General features: G+C 42.4%; 1 protein-coding gene and 1 long non-coding RNA gene across 2 annotated transcripts in view; both read left to right on the top strand.

Annotated features, from left to right (window-relative positions):
* The window catches only part of cacng7a (calcium channel, voltage-dependent, gamma subunit 7a), a 33,521-nt gene extending 18,378 nt beyond the window's left edge, over window positions 1-15,143 (top strand). The window contains exons 4-6 of the mRNA XM_030064004.1: window positions 1,922-2,062; window positions 10,628-10,773; window positions 14,607-15,143. Of these exons, the coding sequence (XP_029919864.1) occupies window positions 1,922-2,062; window positions 10,628-10,773; window positions 14,607-15,143 (824 nt within the window). The remainder of the gene's footprint in view (window positions 1-1,921; window positions 2,063-10,627; window positions 10,774-14,606) is intronic.
* Window positions 15,144-15,533: 390 nt separating this feature from the next.
* LOC115367257 (uncharacterized) lies at window positions 15,534-19,164 on the top strand. Its single transcript, XR_003928897.1, has 2 exons — window positions 15,534-17,736; window positions 17,869-19,164. It is a non-coding gene; the product is annotated as an uncharacterized LOC115367257 (long non-coding RNA).
* The last annotated feature ends 1,785 nt before the right edge of the window (window positions 19,165-20,949 follow it).

Genomic DNA, 20,949 nt, shown 5'->3' with positions numbered 1-20,949 from the left:
GGAAAACTATCGTCAACACCCCTGCTGTTCAGTTCAGTCGTGTCTATTTGGACCATCAAGGGGTTCACAACTACTAACTCTATGTGAAGCTAGAAAAATGTGAATTCCATGTCTCCAGACAAATCCTTACTGGGTTATGTCATCTCCCAAGGCCATCAGAGTGTGGACACAACCTACTTCTGCCAAGCAAGTTCAGCGTTTCCTGGGTTCAACTTCTCCTGACGGTTGAATAGGAACGTCAGATCCATTGCTGCGCCTCTGACTGCTCTCACCAGGGGATCTCCTACCTATCTCTGCTGGTCCCCTGCAGCTAGAAAGGCTTTCTGAACCTTTAAGAAACTCTTTACTCCTGCTCCAGTGCTGGGTCTGTTGTTTTTTTCTTGACCCTTTACTGCCATTCTTTGTGGCTGATACTGACTAGACATTGATTTGTGGTATGGACTGGAATCTGACATACATCCAGGATGCTAAGTTCATCCTCTCCTTCTCTAATCCAAGAGTCCAAGAGCCAGAAGCCTTACAGACACCCTCTTGAGACAGTTTGAAGCACACTTAAACAAGACAAAACTCATGAACTCACCACCCCAAGCTCCCTTCGTTGCACCTGTTCACCTGTTTTGGATGCCACTGATTGCAGGGTGTGTGACTTAGATCAAGGGAACAGACCTCAGCACTAACCCTAACCCTAACCCTAACCCCAGCTCGGTCACAAGGTCACACCACATGGTGGGTCAGCCAGGATCTTGAGATGGCTGTGGTGCCTTGCTTCTTTCCCAGCCTGTGTCCAGACAACAGCAAATCCAGGCCAACAGGTGGTGTAGGTCTTCGCCTCTCTTCAGTCCCGCTTAGGATCTTCCTCCACATGTGGAGTCCTAAAAGCTTCACTGACATGCTTGATGATCCTCAACAGGATCAACCATTAGGATCCAGCCAGGCGTCGGTAGAGTGGAGAATAATTGTACTTGAGTAAGAGCAGTTACTCATTCAAAAATGAGCAATTCAGGAGCATTTTTATTTAATAGATACAATATTCATTGCCTTCCAACCTGCAGTGATATATAACCGAATTTTGTCCAACATGCTGGTTTGATTTTGAATGACAGTATCATTAGATCTCATGTTTGAAATGTTAAAAAAAATATACCTTGAATTGTAGGCTGGATGATAAGTTTTTGAACTCAAAATTGTGGTGGTTTTGGGCAAGAACAGACATAATGTAACTGTTTGTCTTTTTTCAACTCATTTCAAAAAGTGGAACTAAGCAGGGCCAAGGGTTGCTCTCCACAGCCTCCGATTTGGCCACTTGACCTTCCATTGCTGCTAGCTCGCTGACCAGCTTGACTTGAAGTTGAAGAGGTCACTGACTGCCAGTGCGAACCTCTCATTTAATCACTTGCTCTGTCGCGCTGAATGGGAAGCTGCAGAGCGTTGTGTGTCTGTCGGTTTACCACACGAAAACCATCAGCTTTCCTCCAAGCCATCGCAAAAACCGCCACCAGACTGCCTCCTTGGTGGATGGTCAGTCAGTCTGCTTGCTCTGCTGTTTTTCTTAACTTCTGTTGGGTCTGTGGGAGGCTTCAGTGCCTGCTGGACGGGGAGAGGTACAGTCTTAAGGATCCTGTCAGAGACAATCTGGATCCAGAGCTTATCAGGGAGTTCAGTCTTCACCAGTCGAGCTGTCCTGGGAGAATGCCTGGCGCCATTACAAGGAAAGGTGGCAGCTAGACACCTGTACTGGTTTACTATTTTTGTATATCTGCCTTCTTCCTCATCTATGCATTTGGGTCTCCTACAGTATGTCACTGAGAAACATCTTTCTTTTACAAGCATTTTTTTTTTCACGCTTGTTTGCAGTCTTGTATGTAGTTTAGCATGTATGTATAAACCTTTTCCTTATACCCTCTTCCTCCTCCGCTTCCAGAAATGGTACGAACCGCCACTCCATTCCCCATGGTCTCCCTGCTCTTCGTGTTCACCGCCTTCGTCATCAGCAACATCGGACACATCCGGCCGCAGCGCACCATCCTCGCCTTTGTTTCTGGAATATTCTTCATACTGTCAGGTAATGTGCACGTACAAACACATGCTGAGTGACTAAGCTTATTGGAAGCAACTTGAATGTTTGACAAAGAAAATTGTACATCGACTGTGAACTTACCCAAGGTGCACACTTTAAATGAAGTGAGCCGTTTAAATGAAAGACACCTGCATAGTAAGTCTTGCTCATACTAAATTTTCTGAAATTCAGTTGAAACTTTCTTGTTCTCTGAGGGGAAAGAGGATTGCAGACAGAGTTTACAATTAAAACAAACACTTTTATACTCTTGTGCAACAACTCAAGTCTCTAGGCATCTTGTGTCACGGTTTGCTTCCATATTTTCCAATTATTCTCCTGTGTCTTCTAGTAATTGCAAACCAGCCTGGGAGACAGACATTGGTATAGTACTATTTTAGAAGGTGTGGGTCTGCAGAGAGGGTCTGCAGAAAATAAATGCGCTGCTCGCTGCTGTAATGCCACGCATAGGTTGCATTATTGCAAAAGTAAATCAAACACATTTGTTATCCGCACAAATTGCAGCTTGCCCAATGTTAAGGCACACACAAGTTGCATCACTGCACAAGCAAATCAAGCAAGCACTATCCTTCTGTATCCAATTAATGTAATATATGCACATCCTTTTGAGGAGCGTTTTCTTGTCTCGTCCAAAGATCTCTCCCCGTTGGACCGACTTCGTTCAGCGGCACTCAGAGGTTTACGACAGAGTGATTTAACCAGACTGTGAACTTTATCTTCTCAGCTCGTCTTATAGGCCACTATTGTCTTAACTCACTGTAAATAACAGGCTGACATGTTGATGGCAAAGACAGTTACATCCAACAATTTACTTCCATGCATTAATAGAATTTGAGGGACATTTTGTTTCATTTTGACATGACTATTTTCAAGTCATTACATCATCCGACTCTTAATTACATTATCAGTCGCCTCACTGCTTAAATAAGATTTTAAAAATGCAGCAGTGCAGAACTCAGTGGAGCAAGCAAGTTAAAAGTGAAGTTTCTGCATGGTTAATCATGAAAATAAAGCCCACTGGATGGAAGACTCTCCGTGCAGAAGCAGATATTCTCTGCTCTTCACAAATGACAGGTTGTCAGACCTTACCTTGTTCTTCCCGCAGGCCAAAAGTGAAAGGGAATTAATTCAATGTAATTGCTCTCCACCAAGGAAACTACAGGGCAGTAGTGATTTGATGTTTTGCTGTGGGCTTTCAGGAAAAAAAAAATGACTTGAACCAAACAGTCTGGAAAGCTGCTTTGATGTAGTTTGGCATTTCAGCCGGTAAGTCAATAATGAGGTTGGTTTTCTTCAAAAGCATACCGAGGAGTGAGAACCAGAGGACCAGTGACATTTTGGGTGAAATGGTGATTATATATATGTCAAACGGTACATCGAATGCACTCTTTTTCCGACCAATAGGACGCAAACGATCTCTTAACCAATTTAGAGTCATTTATCAAAAACCAAAGGACTTAACACTGAACACACAAAGCAGTTGGTATCAAAATGGCATGAGAGCACTTATGCCCTTTTGGCACTGAGAAATATAATGTGGGAAAAGCCTGTGCATAAAACATGAGTCAAATGGCGACCACCACATGTAAGAGAGGTACCAAGCCAATTTCAAAATGATAATGGGACAAAATTCTTGAACTGAGGCATTCTTTCAGTAAAATGTTAGTGGATGAAGTAGACTCACATTTTTTCATATTGTCCCAGTTGTCCCAGTAAGGGTGTTTGGGAGTAAGGGAGGCAGAATATGGCATTTCAGATCTTTCCATATGAGATCCAGGTCAGATCTGGGGCAGATTATGTTTTTAGTGTTTGTTGTAATCCACTTGGACTACCAGATTAGCCATGTAGAACGACACATTCCACATTCACTGCCAGAAAAGAGTCATCAGAAAAAGGGGAATTTTCAATGTCATCATAAAAGTATTGAAAATTATTATATAGTATACTGTACATTCCTGCGATTGAAGCTCTTTTGTGAGTCCTCTTGACTTTTGATTTGAAATCCTGGTTTGTTTTTCACTGGGCAGCATCGACCTCAGTGTAAAACACCTACAAAAATATGAAAAAGTCAGCTTTCCCATCGCAGCGCAGAGCAGAGACAACAGACTGTAAGTGCGTTCACACCTGAAGTCAACTTGCCCGTTTAAATAAGGTCAGCGTTTAACAGAATAAAAGCCCCCCCGTCACATCGCTGAGACTGTGAGGCTGTGAAATGTTTCACGCAGCTCTCCGTCTCCTCGGTACCAGAGTCCTGCTGACAGGGAGAGTCGCCGCAGCCAAAAGGGTGACGTCACCTGCAGGCGTTTCCGCTCGGTTACCTCGAGTACGAGGTCGAGTGTCCAGCTGATGAAGTGGGGACTTGGTATTTTTTTTTTTTTTTTTTTTTTTTTTTTTTTTTGGATCTGGCTACTCTCGATTCTGTCTCTCTCAGCAGACGGGATGACATCACCTTCCTGTTTGGGTTATTTTCTGTTTTTATACGGTGGACATTTCTGCCACAGATGCTAGCTTAGCATGGTGGACTGCTGACTGGACATTTTAATAGCCATGACAGCCACCGTCTCATTATAACGGTCACGAGCCCAGACGGAGATACACACACACACACACACACACACACATTCACATTCACAGACAAAACCACACACATGCCTGCACAGAAATATATATATACACACACACATAATCTCATCAGTGTACATGCACAGACACACACATCAACACAAATGCACATGCACACATACAGTATAACCAGACATGAATTAAACATGAATTAAAGCTGACATGAATTATGAATTTAAATAATGGAAAATTAAAAAGTGGTAGAAGCCATTTTAATGCATTGCACACATGTATTTCTGAATGGCAACAGCATTCAACATTTTTTTAATTGCCAATTTTAGCAGCTTATCAAAGTGGATGACAGGGGATTTCACGGTTCAGTGTGCGCACCGACACACACACACACACACACACCATAGCATTCAACAGGGACTTGAGCACATTACGCTTGCATTCGAAGCAAAAGTGAAGTACAAAAAAAAAAAAAGATAAAGAAGAAGAAAAAGAGGAAAGAGAATAAAGCTATTGTACACTGATGTGCAAAGTAATCGACCAGACGCTGTTGAAAAGATGTTCTGACACTGTTATACTTTATATGCACTTATTTAAAAGGTTGTTTCAACTCTCTGAAAAAAAAACAAAAAACAAAAACAAATAAAATATTGCCAGTTGTTAAAAGTCTGTCTGATATTCAGCGACACAAAGACAGACCGGGGCCAGGAAATCGATTCTCCTCTGTAACAAACGGCGTTTTAACTGCGGCGCTACAGTTATTTCTCTGGGTTGTTTACCATAGAGCGGAGGTGTTTTTCATCAAAGGGAGCCATGCATTATTTGATACACAGCAGGGGGTGAAGCAAATATGGAACACCCTTGGAGTCACATGGTAGAAAAAAAAAAAATAATAAATCCAAATGCAGATCGCACAGGACTCTTTTGTCCCGGCCACTGTTGGCCTTCTTAGGTGCACTAATTACCTTTTGAAATATCTCAGTGTGTATTTTTTATGTTGTATAATTTTTTGTTTGTCTGATGATTGTGTTGACCCTCTATGATAATAAAGATATCCTTGATCTTTGATCCTTAATCCTTAATTCATACACTGTATCATGAAATTTATGAATCCACACCCTCACAATTAAAAATAGTACACTATACAATACAGGCACTGAGGTAGCCTATACAAAGCACCAATTAACACTGAATAACATTAGAATTGAATAAATCCTTAAATGGAGTCACACTTTGACTTTGAGCTGAATCACATGGTCCGTTCTCTCTGCAGAAAAAGGTCACACGAGCGCGTGGATTGCTAATCTGAGGGCAAGCTTTACTAATCCAAGGGTGTAGATTTGAATTTGAGGATGCAGTATGGGTTTGCAAACTGAGGGGTTCGCACACGGATTTATTTTTTGCGACCATGTGACTCCAGGAGCGTTCCATATTTTCTGGGCCCCCCTGCTGTGCGTGAAATAATGCATGGCTTCCTTTGATGAAAAACACACCTCCTGTCTCTGGTAAAACAACACAAAGAAATAACTCAGCGGCCTCTCTCTCACGTGATGCTGTTAGTTTCAGAGGTGAAGAGAGGAGTCACCGGGTTTATAAACTGATTTATACTTGGATTCTGCCACGATGACCTCGTGCAGACGTGGAGTGCTTTAAACCGAATTGCTGTGCAGTTGTTTTTGTTTTCTCGGCCAACTTGCGCTTTTTTTTGTGTGTGTGTCATGGAAACTGCCCATCAGTCGACTCGCACCCCGAGGTGACAATATGGTGGCTGTGCAAGAGCTGTTTTCTCCCTTTCCTCCATAAAACATCTCCTTTTCTCTCTCTCTGTCTCTCTTGCTCTCTATCCTCTCTTCCATAAGTCTATGTGCATGTGTGTGTGTGTGTTTGTGTGCGTGTACACACACATGCTGTGCCCACGCAGTGTGATGTAGAGGCTGCTGCTGACAGCGGCAGTCAGCCACAATGCTGCCATCTGCTGGCCACCACTGAGCATGACAGGTCTTTCTCTCATTTCTTTTATTTCTCTTCTCTCTCTTCTGTGTTTTCTTCCTCTCTGCCAACTTTCTCTGGCTCTTCATCTCCTTTTTCCTCTGTTTTCTTATCTCGCTGAAAGGTCTCCACTGTCATCAGACTGCAAAATGCTGAGAGGCGATAACAAACATTGGCAGTTAACGTGTGATTCCATGCGTTTCACCTTTTTTTTTTTTTCTTTGTTCACTAAGCGCTCTCATTTGTGGAGATTCTGCACTGAATTTCCCAGAGATCACCTGTCAATCAAATGAAGTGGTGTGGGCAGGACTTGGATTTTCTCTTGATGAAGTTTGAGTTTCTGTAGTTGGCACTCTTGTCTTTGTCTGTTGAGTCATTGTGGCCATCGCCGTTCGAACAACCCAGTTTTTAGGGTTAGGGTTCGTTTTTCTTTGGTTTATTCCGAATGAACCAGAAACCAGTAAAATGCATCACATCCGGTCCAGCAGGAAAGAGAGCAGAGTGGTAAAACGGAAATGTGTGTATATGAAAATATCACAGATTATTACTTTAACTGCAGCCTGTAAGAGTCTGAGGGCTCCCTTCATTCTTCATCTGGCATCTCAGCCAACCTTTTTTTTTTTTTTTTTAACATTGTTGTTCCATCAGCTACATCGAAGCTGTTGTCTGAGTTTTTTTTTTATTTATTTTTTAAAGAATATTTTCCAGCTTTGATTAAACCCATGTTAACCATTCTAACTGCAGCAGCAAACAATATTCAGCGCGTGTCGCCCGTCAGGACCAGATGGCTTCCCTGATAATCTGTTTCCAAAAGACGGTTCCCCCTTTTTTTTCTGGCAGCAATTATTTGTCTTTAACGCTGGTGAACATCTGTGTGTGTGCATATTAAGAGTTCTTATCCAAAGCATTATATATATATATATGTATATCCATTCTGCAAGAAAACCTTTACAAGAGCAAGCAAGAGACACGAGTTACCTAACGTCTTTTTAAAACAGACCAGGGGCCGTTGTGTTTCTTTTGGAGGATCCAGAGTTTTAGAACAGCGAGTGCCACTTTACACGAGTGTCGGATTTGTGAGCCGCAACTTCACGCCGTCTCTTTTTCCTGTTTAACATGCAGTTACATGTGCAGGCATCAATGATGTGAAGTGATTGGAGAGCTGCGGGGTGATTTTTGAGGGGAAGCAGAGTTTCTATTCCTGTTCTGTTTAGTGTGTCAGACCAGCAGAGTTTCACTGCTGGAGGATTTTAGGGGTCAGCTGCAGTGTCCGGTCTGTCGACAGGGGAGAACGCACTGACACACTCCTAATGAGGGTTCACTGTGTGTGAGTGTGAGTGTGTGTGTGTGTGTCAGTGATTAGGGTAGTGTGTGTATGCGTATGTGTGTACTTTGTGTGTCTTTGACCGCGAGCAGCAGAAGTGCATGGTGCAGTGTGTGTGCGTGCGTGTAGGCGGACCTGCATTCTCTTGTGTGTGCATGAGTGCATGTGTGTGTGCATGAGTGTGTGTGTGTGTGTGTGTGTGTGTCTATCTTTCTGTCTGTGTCCTTGTTTATCTCCTCGACACAGCCCGACCAGTTGTCGGGGTTTTCTCTAGCCTATTTACACTAGAATGAGGACACATTATCATTATGCCAGTTTCTGAACATGTACATACACAAGCAGACACACACACACACACACACACACACACACACACAGAGCAGACTAAAGCCCCTCTCTGACAGGATTAGAATTTCAGGGTACCAAAGGGCAAAATATCACAGCCGTGTTTCTCCTTGTTTAACTTGTTGGTTTTTAGTCAATGTCAAATTACAGACTGAGGCTCGTACTTTGGTCACACATTCATGAGGGCTGGAAAAAACAAAAATTAAAGCACAGAAAACACATATTTTGGCAAAATCACATGCGGACTGAAAACAAGAGTGGGGGGATGAATTGTCCAGGGATTCCATAAAACACAAAGATGATGTTAAATATTAAAACAATAAGTGGGAGTTTAGTTGTTGAACTGATGTTGTGCTGCTGTGTTTGCTCTCTCTGATCATGCTCGGCTTCTCAAGAATACGTTTTCACCACATCACCATAAACATGTGACTGAAATAGATTTCCTCAGGTGAAAATGATAAATGGTAAAAACTCATTTCCAGAATATGCAGACGTTGGTGTGTGCAGTCGCCTTCAAGGGTCTTGGGTGACATTTGTAATCTACCTGCATTACTGAGTCAGAATAAGTACCATTTCAGTATTTTCTAGTATTACTATTTTTGGTTATATGCAAGCAAATACTGTTACAGTCATGTATCTCAGGACGGTCTTCAAAAAATAACATTTTCATATAACTAAACTGCATTCTCAGGTGCGTTTCGAGACAAATGTAATTTTGTCATGGATTATAAAGAGTCCACATTAGGAGGAAGGTGGTGTGGCGGATAGTCCCCAGAGTGAAAACTAAACATGGAGAAGCAGCGTTTAGTTTTTATGCTCCACATATCTGGAACAAACTCCCAGAAAACTGTAGATCTTTCTGTTCTTTTAAATCACAGCTAAGACTTTTCTGTTTGCCGCTGCCTTCCATTAAACCACATTAAGGGTTAATATTTTACACCGCACTGTAACTTTCAATGTCCTGCTTTATCATCGTATTCTCCTTTTAGCTTCTTTTTTATTAATTGTTTTTATGTATGTTTTCCTGTGTCACTTTTATATTGTTTTAATGTCTTTATGCTCTATGTAAAGCACTTTGAATTGCCTTGTTGCTGAAATGTGCTATACAAATAAACTTGCCTTGCCTTGCCAATAATTTGTTAAGTCAGAGTGGTCTGCATTTTTAGCTCATATTACGCTTAGTTATGTTGTGTTACGTTACGTTAAGTTGCATTCATTTTAGCAAACCTTAACCAAGAAGTTTTGGTGGCCAAAGGGAATAAAACAGGCTAAAATGACACCCAACATGATATACAAGACAAGTTGATTAAAAATAAATGTAATTTGCGACAAAAAGTATGTTTCCCTTGAAATGTAATTGAGAATGCAGTTTATTTAGATGAGAATGGAATTTTTAGAGACAGGGTTGTGTCATTTTTCCCAGCAGAGCTTGAACTACACATCAGACACCTGAAGATCATAGACCAATGATTATATAATTTAATGGCTGTGGTAAACATGTTTATTGATATGGATATCTATGTAGCATATATACAGTGATATGGATAAATATGTAGTATATATAGACTGATATGGATAAAGATGTAATAGATATATAAACTGGAAGTGACTGGAAATAACTGGAAATTAACAGTAAACAATATTTTAGAAATGGAAAGAATCACATATAGAATTAGAAATCAAGAACTAGAATATCTGAAAAGATGTCATAGGTGGTTTGAATATATGGAGAACAAACAAAAAAAAAAAAAAAAGAAGAAGATCAATCCCCTGAAGAAATGACAGAACTCTGAAGAGAATGAATGGTGTATATGTGTGTATGCATTTAAGTATGTATGTGTAGACCGATATGTTTTGTATGCATACACGTATTTGTTTATTCTATGTTATTATTATTTTTTTTCCCTATTTTACTGTATTTGCTTTTTCTTTTTTTTTTCAGTTTCCTTTTATCGCTTTCTTTTGTTTATTTTTGATTTACCATCTTTTTTTTTCCTGTTGTTTCTCACCACAAAATATGTAAACTTTGTGGGACCGCACTAGTGTCTAAAAAAAAAAAAAAAAACGTGAAATGTTTTGTACATGTGTAATGTTGTAATGGAATATGAATCAACTTTTTGTGCAATCCTGCAATAAAAATATAAAAAAAAAAGATATATAAATTATAATGGGTATGGAAGGGGTGGGAATTTTAAAAAAGTGCATACTTCTTGCCACTCCTGTTTCGAACTTGTGTTTATTATGATTTGATGATGCTTGTATTATTATTTTTGTTTTGTTTTGGCCTCTGTCTCCCGGTGACGTGACGTTTGTGTCCTCAGGTCTCAGCCTGGTGGTCGGGCTGGTCCTCTACATCTCCAGCATCAACGACGAGGTGATGAACAGACCCAGAGAGCCCGAGCAGTTCTTCCACTACCACTACGGCTGGTCCTTCGCCTTCGCCGCCTCCTCCTTCCTGCTCAAAGAGGTGAGACGCACACACACACACACACACACACACATTAGCACAGACAAGCAAGTATAAACATGTGTGGATGCGCTGCGTGTACACAGAGATGTTTACAAATGCATGAACATGGGCATGAATTTGTGTGCAAGTACATTATTAACACAGGAGAGCACACACACACACACACACACACACACACACACACACACTGAAGGTGTTTGCATGTAAACACATAAACACACCGAGTCCGCTCTGACATTAATAGCTACTGATGTTTAACATTTACTGATGCTACATTACTGACTAAAAGAATTACAGTAATGTGTACAGACGTGCACACATACACACACACACACACACACACACACACACACAGATTGCTCAGAGTCTGCTGGGACGTCGACCAACTACCATTTAGCTAAACACACTGAAGCATCAGCACAAACGCACACACACACACACACACACATACATATTCACACACACAAATTGCTTGTAGTCTGCTGAAACACCGACTCACCATTATTCAGCAAAGCACACACACACACACACACACACGCACGCACACACACACACACACGCACATGCACACACACGCACACACACACACGCACACACACACACACTCCAAAGTGCTAGCGTAGGATCCCATCAGCCGCCTGTATCAATATTCATAAATGTTAATAGCTTGAATACTTGAGGGCGACGGCTCCGTCGCAGCGCAGCGTCACAGAGCTCCTGCTGGGGCCGAGCTGCTCCCCCGCTCCTCTCCTCTCCTCCTCTCCTCCCTCTCCTCCACACTCCTCTCCTCCATCTCCTCTCCTCCACACTGCTCTCCTCCTTCTCCTCTCCTCTCCTCCACACTCCTCTCCTCCTTCTCCTCCCTCTCCTCCACACTCCTCTCCTCCTTCTCTCCTCCACACTGCTCCTTCTCCTCTCCTCCTCCTCCTCTCCTCCCTCTCCTCCTTCTCCTCTCCTCCTTCTCCTCTCCTCCACACTGCTCCTTCTCCTCTCCTCATTCTCCTTTCCCCCATCCCCTCTCCTCCACACTCCTCCTTCTCCTCTCCTCCTTCTCCTCTCCTCCTTCTCCTCTCCTCCACACTGCTCCTTCTCCTCTCCTCCTTCTCCTTTCCCCCATCCCCTCTCCTCCACACTCCTCCTTCTCCTCTCCTCCTTCTCCTCTCCTCCACACTCCTCCTTCTCCTCTCCTTTCTTCTCTTAGTCTCTGCTCTTTGCTGCTCTCTCCTTCCGTTCTCATTTCCTTTCTTCATTTCTTTGCTGTTCATTTCTTTCCCTCATTCTTTTTGTTTTTCATCTTCCTCTCTCATCTTCTCTTTCTCCCTTCCTTTCCTTTCCTTTCTTTTCCTTGTTTCCTTTCCTTTCCTTTCCTTTCCTTTCTTTCCTTGTTCCTTTCCTTCCCTTTAATTGCCTTTCCTTTCCTTTCCTTTCTTTTCTTTTCCTTTCCTTTCCTTGTTTCCTTTCCTTCCCTTTATTTGCCTTCCCTTTTCTTCCTTTCCTTTCCTTTCCTTCCCTTTCCTTTCCTTTCCTTGTTTCCTTTCCTTCCCTTTAACTGCCTTTCCTTCCCTTCCCTTCCCTTTCCTTCCCTTTCCTTCCTTTCCTTTCCTTCCCTTCCCTTTCCTTTCCTTTCCTTCCTTTCCTTTCCTTCCCTTTCCTTTCCTTTCCTTATCTCTCTTTCTTTTCCAGTCCTTTCTTTTTGATGTTTTCTTTCCTTTCCTTTCCTTGTTTCCTTTCCTTGCTTGCTTTTCTTTTTCTTGTTTTCTTTCCTTGTTTCCTTTCCTTGCTTGCTTTTCTTTTTCTTGTTTTCTTTCCATTCCTTTCCTTTCCTTTCCTTCATTTTTATCCTTTGTCCTTTCTCCTCCTTTTTCTGTTTCTCTGTTCTCTCTCTTATCTCCCATTCTTACTCTTCTTTTTTCTTCTGTCTCCTGCCCTTTTTCTCTTTTCTTCTCATCTGTCCCTCCTCTCCTGTTCCTTTATTCGCTCCATTCACTCCTGTCTTTTTCCTCTCCTCTCCTCCGCTGGTATCTCCTCTCCTCTTATCTTCTCTCCTCGCCTCTCTTCTCCTCTCTCGTATTTTCTCATATCTTCCTCTCTCTCCCTCCCTGTCCTCATCTTCTCTCCACGGGACTTACAAAAACATGATTCTTTACAAACACACACATACACATGTCCTATCTCTATCTCCTTCACACACACACACACACACACACTTGGAAAACACACATGCACATGCAAACACACACACACAAACACGTTCATCAGCATTCTCAAGTTTCAGGCCGGTTGTCGCGCTGATGTTGTGGATGAATAGTGAATGAGCTGTGAATGTTCTGCGGATGCCCGGGTGAAAACATGAATACATTTTTGATAATGGCTCATTCCGCCGAGGAGCAGCGGGCCTTTTTGTCAACTCTCTGCAAAAAAAAAAAAAAAATCCAAATTTTTTTTTTTTCTTTTCTGATGACGGTGCTTTGCAGCTCAGGGAGGAGGACGGTGCTGATGCTGATGTTTCATAAAGGCTTTTTTGCGCACGGGATTTTGCTGGTTCTCTCGAGTTCAGTCTTTATTCCCCGTAGTAATACAGCTGCTGTGTTTTCATGGATTCCTCTCAACAGGGATGTCATCTCTGCCTCTGTTTTTTTTTTTTTATGTATCTGTGCTTGCCTGTAGGTCTCCATCTTCTTATCGACTCAGTGATTTCATTAACATCTGTTCATCATCATCATAAGCCATATTGTTAGAGCAGTTTACCATATGTCGGTTTTCAAACACAAACAAAACAATTATGCATTATGCAGTTCATCATGCACTCCTGATACATACTTATAATGAATGTATAATGAGCAGTTATACAGTCAAGCATTCTGTGCAGATGAGCTGGGATGAAAACATGCACAATATGAAGGCTGTGATAGACAACAAGTACAAGCACCGATACAACTACAAAATATTTCATGTGAAACCTTGTGCTGTGCAATTTTACATACTAACATTTAGAACCAGTCACATAAAAAATGGCTCTAAATGTAGAACATTTCAGTGATAATGCATGGTGAGGTGTCCTGATACACAGAATTAACAGTCAAGGTGGAGGTCGTGTTATTCAGTGGACTGGGACCCCCTGCAGTGAAGTAAAGTGAAAGTTTCACACCTCACACTTATACCAAGGCCCCTTGCCAACAATTTAAAAATAGGGAGAGGTAATTCATTCAAGGATAGATGTGCTGAAAGTATGTGGAGACTCTGCATTTGCAACTTCTGCACGATTTCTCCCACTTTGCCACACAACGTCATCAACATGGGAGAAGCATGCAGTTCAGTGTGGAAGTATTTAAAGTAATACTTGTTTTAGGGTCCAGAGACAGTCTATGTAAACTTCTTTTGTGCACATGTATTCAGTTCATTCAGACAACAGGCTAGTGTTTGATTTAGCATTTGCTTTAGCCTATAACTGTGTGTATAACCACAATATAACATCAGGAACGGCCTAGCAACAAAATTGATCAAATATGGCACATATCGAGACAAAAATGGCTTTTGTGAACATTATGTCAGGGTTAACTGCTGACATAACACAAGTTGCTATTGTAGCCTTTTATTGTTGTCATAATTAGCTGAAGTAAGTTTTATAAACCTAACCCCGAATGTAATAAAACAGTGAATTAAACAGGAACTACTGAGGTCCAACACGCCCTAAAGCCAATCAGATTCAAGTGCTGGCCATGGTAAATGCATTTGCACAAACCATCCAAAAGCCCATATAAGTGTATCTGACATTGCAGTAACCAGTGTGTGTGTGTGTGTGTGTGTGTGTGTCCATCTGTCCATCCCAGGGTGCAGGAGTGATGTCTGTCTACCTCTTCATGAAGCGTTATGCTGAGGAGGAGCTGTACCGGCCCCACCCTGCCCTCTACCGCCCCCGCCTGTCCGAGTGCAGCGACTACAGCGGCCAGTTCCTGCACCCCGACTCCTGGCCGCCCCCGCAGCGCGGCCGCAGCGCCTCCGACGTCTCCTCCGACATCTCCATCCAGCTCAACCAGACGCCTCCGCCGCAGCCGCCGCCCAAATCGGGGGGCAGCTCCCAGCCGACGCCCTCGTCCTCGGGGCCCTCGTCGGCGGCCAGCTACCAGCTGCAGCCGGCGTCCTCCTCCTCCACCTCCTCCTCCTACCCACACCCTCTCCACCCCGCCGCCACCGCCACCTCCACCCTATCCAGGTCCTCGCACTCCCACATCGCCCAGCCCTACCCCCAGCCCCACCCTCACCCAAGCGGGCCCCCGCCCCAGTCCCTGCCCATGGCGGCGCCGCCCTCCGCCGTGCCCCCGCCACGCTACCACACACACATGCGAATGAGCGCCTCGCCATGCTAGGCTACATCCACGAGGGGGAGGGGAGGGGAGGGAGGAAGGGGAGAAAACACAGCTAGGGGGATTAGTTTGGCTCCGTTACTGCTATAACACACCATGAGGTCACACACACACACACACACACACTCGCATTCACAGACACAAAATCCTGTACCCCTGAAGCGTGTGGGAGGAGAGAGAGGAGCAGCACAGGAGGGAGAAGGAGGGAGGTTTAGGAGAAGACGAGGAAAGCAGCAAGAAGAGGAGAGGAGAGGAAAGGAGGGGAGGGGAGAGGAGAGGCAGGTGGGTGGAGGATGACTCACCACTGATGCTGTGCCTGAGATGAAGACAGACACTTTAACAAACTTTTAACACGCAGGGAGGGAACATGGGAGGGGATGAATGAGGGATCTGATGAGTAGCAGCAGCAGCAGGCGGGCAGGGTGGCGAGAGGAAGGGGGTATGGGTGAGAGGAATGTCGCTGACAGGTACATTCATCATCCGGGCCGTGGCACACAGGCAATAAGCTGAAGCAACAAAGACGGGCAACGCCGCCCTCACCCGAAACCAAAATCCAAATCGGCTCTACATCCATTTTGTGTTAAAATATGACTTATTTAAGGTGAATATTGGCAGAAAAATTGCCCATCGTTGTTGCGTACAGCCTTTGCCCTTGCGCCATGCCCTGCAAACACAAGATAAGAAATATTATACACAAACCCAGAAGTAAACTGTATATGCATAGAGATTTATACTTAAACTGTATAGAAATTCTTCCCCTTCCCCCTCTTCCAAGTTTCTTTGCCGAAAGCAGATGTGACGAAACCTTAACCACGTACGTCTTTCATGCCGAGGTGTAAATATTACCGTATGTTTTAAATGTTTTAGCTATCGAATTTTCTAAGCTGTTTGTATTTCGAGAGGGAAGCTTCGGGGATGAATGTCCACCAACCGGGGGGAATGCAATCGAAGAGACTTTTTACGGCGCGCGCGCTTGGAGAGTTTTTTTTTTGTAGGAGCTTGCGAAGGTTTCCGTCGACTGAGCATGTAACCATAGCGATGACAGGACAGGCGCTTCCTGTTACCGTGGCGAACGTTCAAAAAATGGCCGCCATGGAGGTCTGACACTGGTTGCCATGGAAGTGAGACTTTAATTTTTTTTTTTTTTTTTGGCATGTACATAATGTGACATACAGATACCAGATACCAGACCTCTTGAAGCCAGGTTCAGACCGCCTTCCTTTTGAATCCATTCAATTCAGGAAACAAAAATCAGAAAATACAGCACAGCCTGACTTATATATAATGATATTTAATTGGGAATGAGAACATGTGACGATCATATTTTTGTCTAGACGGGACATAAATCAGTGGCGTGTTTCATGAGAATGTGGAGATTCATTTAAATTATTTATTCTCATTTATTTACAATAATTTACAAACAATAAGCTTCCTGAATTGACAGATTTGAAATGGAATTTGAATCTTCCTGGTTTTCCACAAGGAATCTGAAGAAGTAAAGGGCGTAAATGTCACTGCGAGGCACATGACTTTACATGGGAGCCAAACAGAGAAAAAACCTACAGTGTAGCATAACGGTTGGCAACCCAATTCCTAATTACCTCCTGCCCCACTGTCCCCACCCCATATTTATATTTATTTATTTATTTAACTTATTGTAAATACTCTTACATGTACTCGCTCACCAAAAGATAGGACACTTTTGTGACAATGAACAACCCTCATTGATATGAATACTGTAAGTTGCCATATTTACATTTTGCACAGTGTATTTTGAAATAGGTTTTAGCCTTGCTAGCTTCCCACACTGAGGCATTGGCCAGGCCAGCCACACTACACAGCAGCCGAGAACAGAAGAGTGTGACAGACGTGTGGCTTTGGCACTGGGTGTCAGCAAAACTTCAAGTATTCCTCACTTCCTGAAAATCTATGCTAACATGATGATTTCTTTCTTTATTTTTTCTTTTTTTTTTTTTTTTTAGTTTGACACCCATTCATGTTCTTGTGTTGTGCTGTGACTTTTCAACACATTTTCATTCCCAGGCTGTTAAATACCACAGCTTGGCCACGCCCTTTTCGTTACCGACATCAAAGGTAGCCTTCAGCATCAGGATGAGATGCATTAAGATTCTTTGGTTTTGTCACGTGTCAGTGTCATGAGGTTAGGGTTAATTAAGTAACAAAACAACTTGGTTAAGGTTAGGGAGAGAATAGGTTTAAACATAAAAACTCCACTTGGTTCAGGTAAGGGAAAGGTCAGGTTTAGGTAACAAAACTATGTGGTTAAGGTTAGGGAAAGGTCAGGTTTAGGTAACAAAACTATGTGGTCAAGGTTAGGGAAAGGTCAGGTTTAGGCAACAAAACTATGTGGTTAAGGTTAGGGAAAGGTCAGGTTTAGGCAACAAAAATTCTTGGTTAAGGTTAGGGAAATGTCAGGTTTAGGTAACAAAACTATGTGGTTAAGGTTAGGGAAATGTCAGGTTTAGGTAACAAAACTATGTGGTTAAGGTTAGGGAAATGTCAGGTTTAGGTAACAAAACTATGTGGTTAAGGTTAGGGAAAGGTCAGGTTTAGGTAACAAAACTATGTGGTTAAGGTTAGGGAAAGGTCAGGTTTAGGCAACAAAAATTCTTGGTTAAGGTTAGGGAAAGGTCAGGTTTAGGCAACAAAAATTCTTGGTCAAGGTTAGGGAAAGGTCAGGTTTAGGCAACAAAAATTCTTGGTCAAGGTTAGGGAAAGGTCAGGTTTAGGCAACAAAACTATGTGGTTAAGGTTAGGGAAAGGTCACTTTTCAGCAACAAAACTTGGGGTTAGGGTTGAAACTTGGTCTCGGTCACATATTTATGGTCTTGCTGGAAACGGCAGTCATTAAAGGTCCTGTGGCCTCCAAGCCTGCCATCCCCACCAACCACCTTCCTTTGTGGACTGTCTTGCTCTTTATGCCACATCTCCATCCCCCGTGTCTCATACTGACACCAGGGGGCACCTTTGGCTTCTAATGGGTGTCCTTTGTGTCGTTATCAGATGCCAAAGGGTGCCCTTAATGTCTTCACAAGACGCAGAGGGGCGTGACCAAGCTGTGGTGTTTCACAACCTGAGAATGAGAATGGGCTGGAAATTTAGTCCTTTACTCCTTAGAGATTCTTTTTTTGTTTGTTTGTTTGTTTTAAATCTTCAGTAGCATTTTAACAATCATGCCCGGCTTAGGGCGTTGTTAGTAGCCATTTTTAAACCTGTGAAAAAAAGAAACTCAATGTTATGCTTACAGTACAGCCCATGACACTGTTGAAGAAAAACCAATGTAGCAAATGAACTGCGATGTCTCTGCATTGTTGGTTAGCATCTTTTATGAATATTTGCAATGTGGACAATGAAAACAGGAACTTATTTAGCAGCTGAGTATGAGAGCTTTTGCTGATGTTTTGAGATGTTTTCGACTTCCTTTAATTGCCAATTAGCTTCAGCGTCCATGCTGCGTAGTGCACATACACAACCATGCAGACAAACCTACACACACCGACGTCCACTGCTGCGTACAGCGATATACTTGTGTAGCCTACTACTGAGTTTGTTTTCCGATCAAAATAAACAGGAATCGGAGCCCAAAGTCTTTTTCAATCACAGCACAACAGAGCAGCAGAGCGCTTGGATGCAGCAAAACAGTGATTTTGAAATGTTTACTTTCTTTTCTCAATGCTGACATTTCCTCTAACTGTGATTGGGGTGTAAATATCCATGCTGTACCAGCCGTATGCAGTGTACCCAAGACATGTTTACATTATAAAGGTAGAAAATCTCTGAAAGTTTACATGGTCATTTATGTCCTGAATGAGTCTGACGACCCCTGGGCTCTTGAAACTTGTTAAAAAAAAAGAAAAAAAAGAAAAGAAAGCAAATATAGTTACACAAATACATGGGCATCAAATAGAGAATTTTCCTCATTCCTGAAAACAAAAACACCTTTTTGCAGGAGTGTGTGTACGATTTAAACCCAATAAAGCTTGTCTGGTTCCAGACCCACTAATTTGCTCATTTTCGTTTTTTGTTCATATTTGCTCATTTAACACACTTGTGAACTTCAAGGAATGGTTAAGGAGCAAGTTTGTACAAAATCGGAAAACTAGCAGTGCTTCCTCATTTTCGCTTGAAGGCTTTTTGGATCGGGATTCTTTGAAAAGACAGCAATGAATACAATTGAATACATACACTATATGGACCGAAGTATTGGGCCACCTTCACATCACACCTGCAGGAGCTTCTCTGACCTCCCATTCTAAATCCAGAGGCATTAAAATGGAGTTGGTCCCCCTTTGCAGATGGAACAGCTTCCACTCTTCTGGGAAGGCTTTACCGCCACATAGAGAAGCCTGATTGGTCGCTCCACAGAACTCGCTTTACACCGCTCTGTCCTTAACACTTCCACTTTGCAATAATCCCACTTCCAGCTGATGGTGGAATATCTAGGAGGGAAGAAGCTTCAGCAGCTGACTTGTTGCAGCAGTGGCTTCCTGTTCCATCACTGTTCCAGCAGCACCTGGAACTCAGTGAGCTCTTTAGAACCAGACGTTCTTTCACACATGTTTGTAAAAGGCAGACTGCATGGCTAGCTGCTGGAGTTTATACACCTGTGGCAACGGGACTGAATGAAACACCTGAACTCAGTGATGAAGAGGTGTGGCCCAATACCATTGTCCATATAGTGTATATCCATTTAGTTGAGAAAGAAAGAAAGAAAGAAAGAAAGAAAGAAATTCTTTATTCCTTATCTCCAGCCTCAAGAAAGCTTTTATCTACAATTTCTTTTGAAAAACTACCATAATTTCTTTCATGTTGAGATATTGAACATTTTATGAAAATAACTTGCATTTTTCAAAGGGTGTGTATTTTGTTTTGGAAACGTCATTTGAAGATAATCTGACAGAAGTGTTGCAGTGTTAACCTGCTGGGTTCTCAGCCTGTTTGATATAACGGGTCGTGGAAGATGGAAGGTAGGTCTGCTTACCTCCTGAATTAATTTTCCTTCAATTAACTATGATTAAACCGAGGGATTCATTTCATAATTTGCATCAACCCCATGGCTCAAGGACTTATAAAAACGCATGAGGGTTGAAATGAGCCAATTTAGCTTCAGTGTTATTCATTAAAGAGGTGTTCTGTCTCCATCTTCATGAAACCATGTTTGAATTTGAATTAATGACCCACTAATTACTCAAAATCCTCCGCTTGTATGCAGACCAAAGACTAATGCAGTAAGTTACATGACCAGGAGCTGGGAAAAAACAGTTTACCTCCAACATTTTACAATGCATTACCGGTGGTTTAGCTTGAGCACCAGGGGAATTAAATGTCTTCTGCATGTAAGAGCAAATGTACAAAATAAGTTGCAAAACGCCTCATCAAATTAAATTGCTTCCAGAGAATATGCGCCATTGGAAAAATTTATACCTGCTTTGATGGAACAATTGCAGGCATGAAAATGAAGCGCATAATGATTATGGCATTAAAGTTATGAGTCAGCCTGAAGTCTATGCTCACTAAATGGGGTTGTTTTCGAGGAGAGGCACCAAAATCATTCCAAAATCATCATAAAACATTTTCAAATGAAACCTGTTCCTCTGGACGTATGCAGCTAAATGTTAACATCATATTATGAATGAACAACAGTCGGGATTGTTCCTGTTATATTGAAAAAATATTTTGAAAAATCAATATATATGAATGCAATGTATATAATCCAGTGCAAATGAAAGTATTACAAGTGCATTAGTAAACATAGTTATGGAATATATTTCTAAATCAAAACAATACT

The sequence above is a fragment of the Myripristis murdjan genome, chromosome 11, assembly GCF_902150065.1.
Source record: "Myripristis murdjan chromosome 11, fMyrMur1.1, whole genome shotgun sequence".
Classification (NCBI taxonomy): Eukaryota; Metazoa; Chordata; class Actinopteri; order Holocentriformes; family Holocentridae; genus Myripristis; species Myripristis murdjan.
Note: the sequence above shows the minus strand (reverse complement) of the source record. Positions and strands in the feature narration are given on the sequence as shown.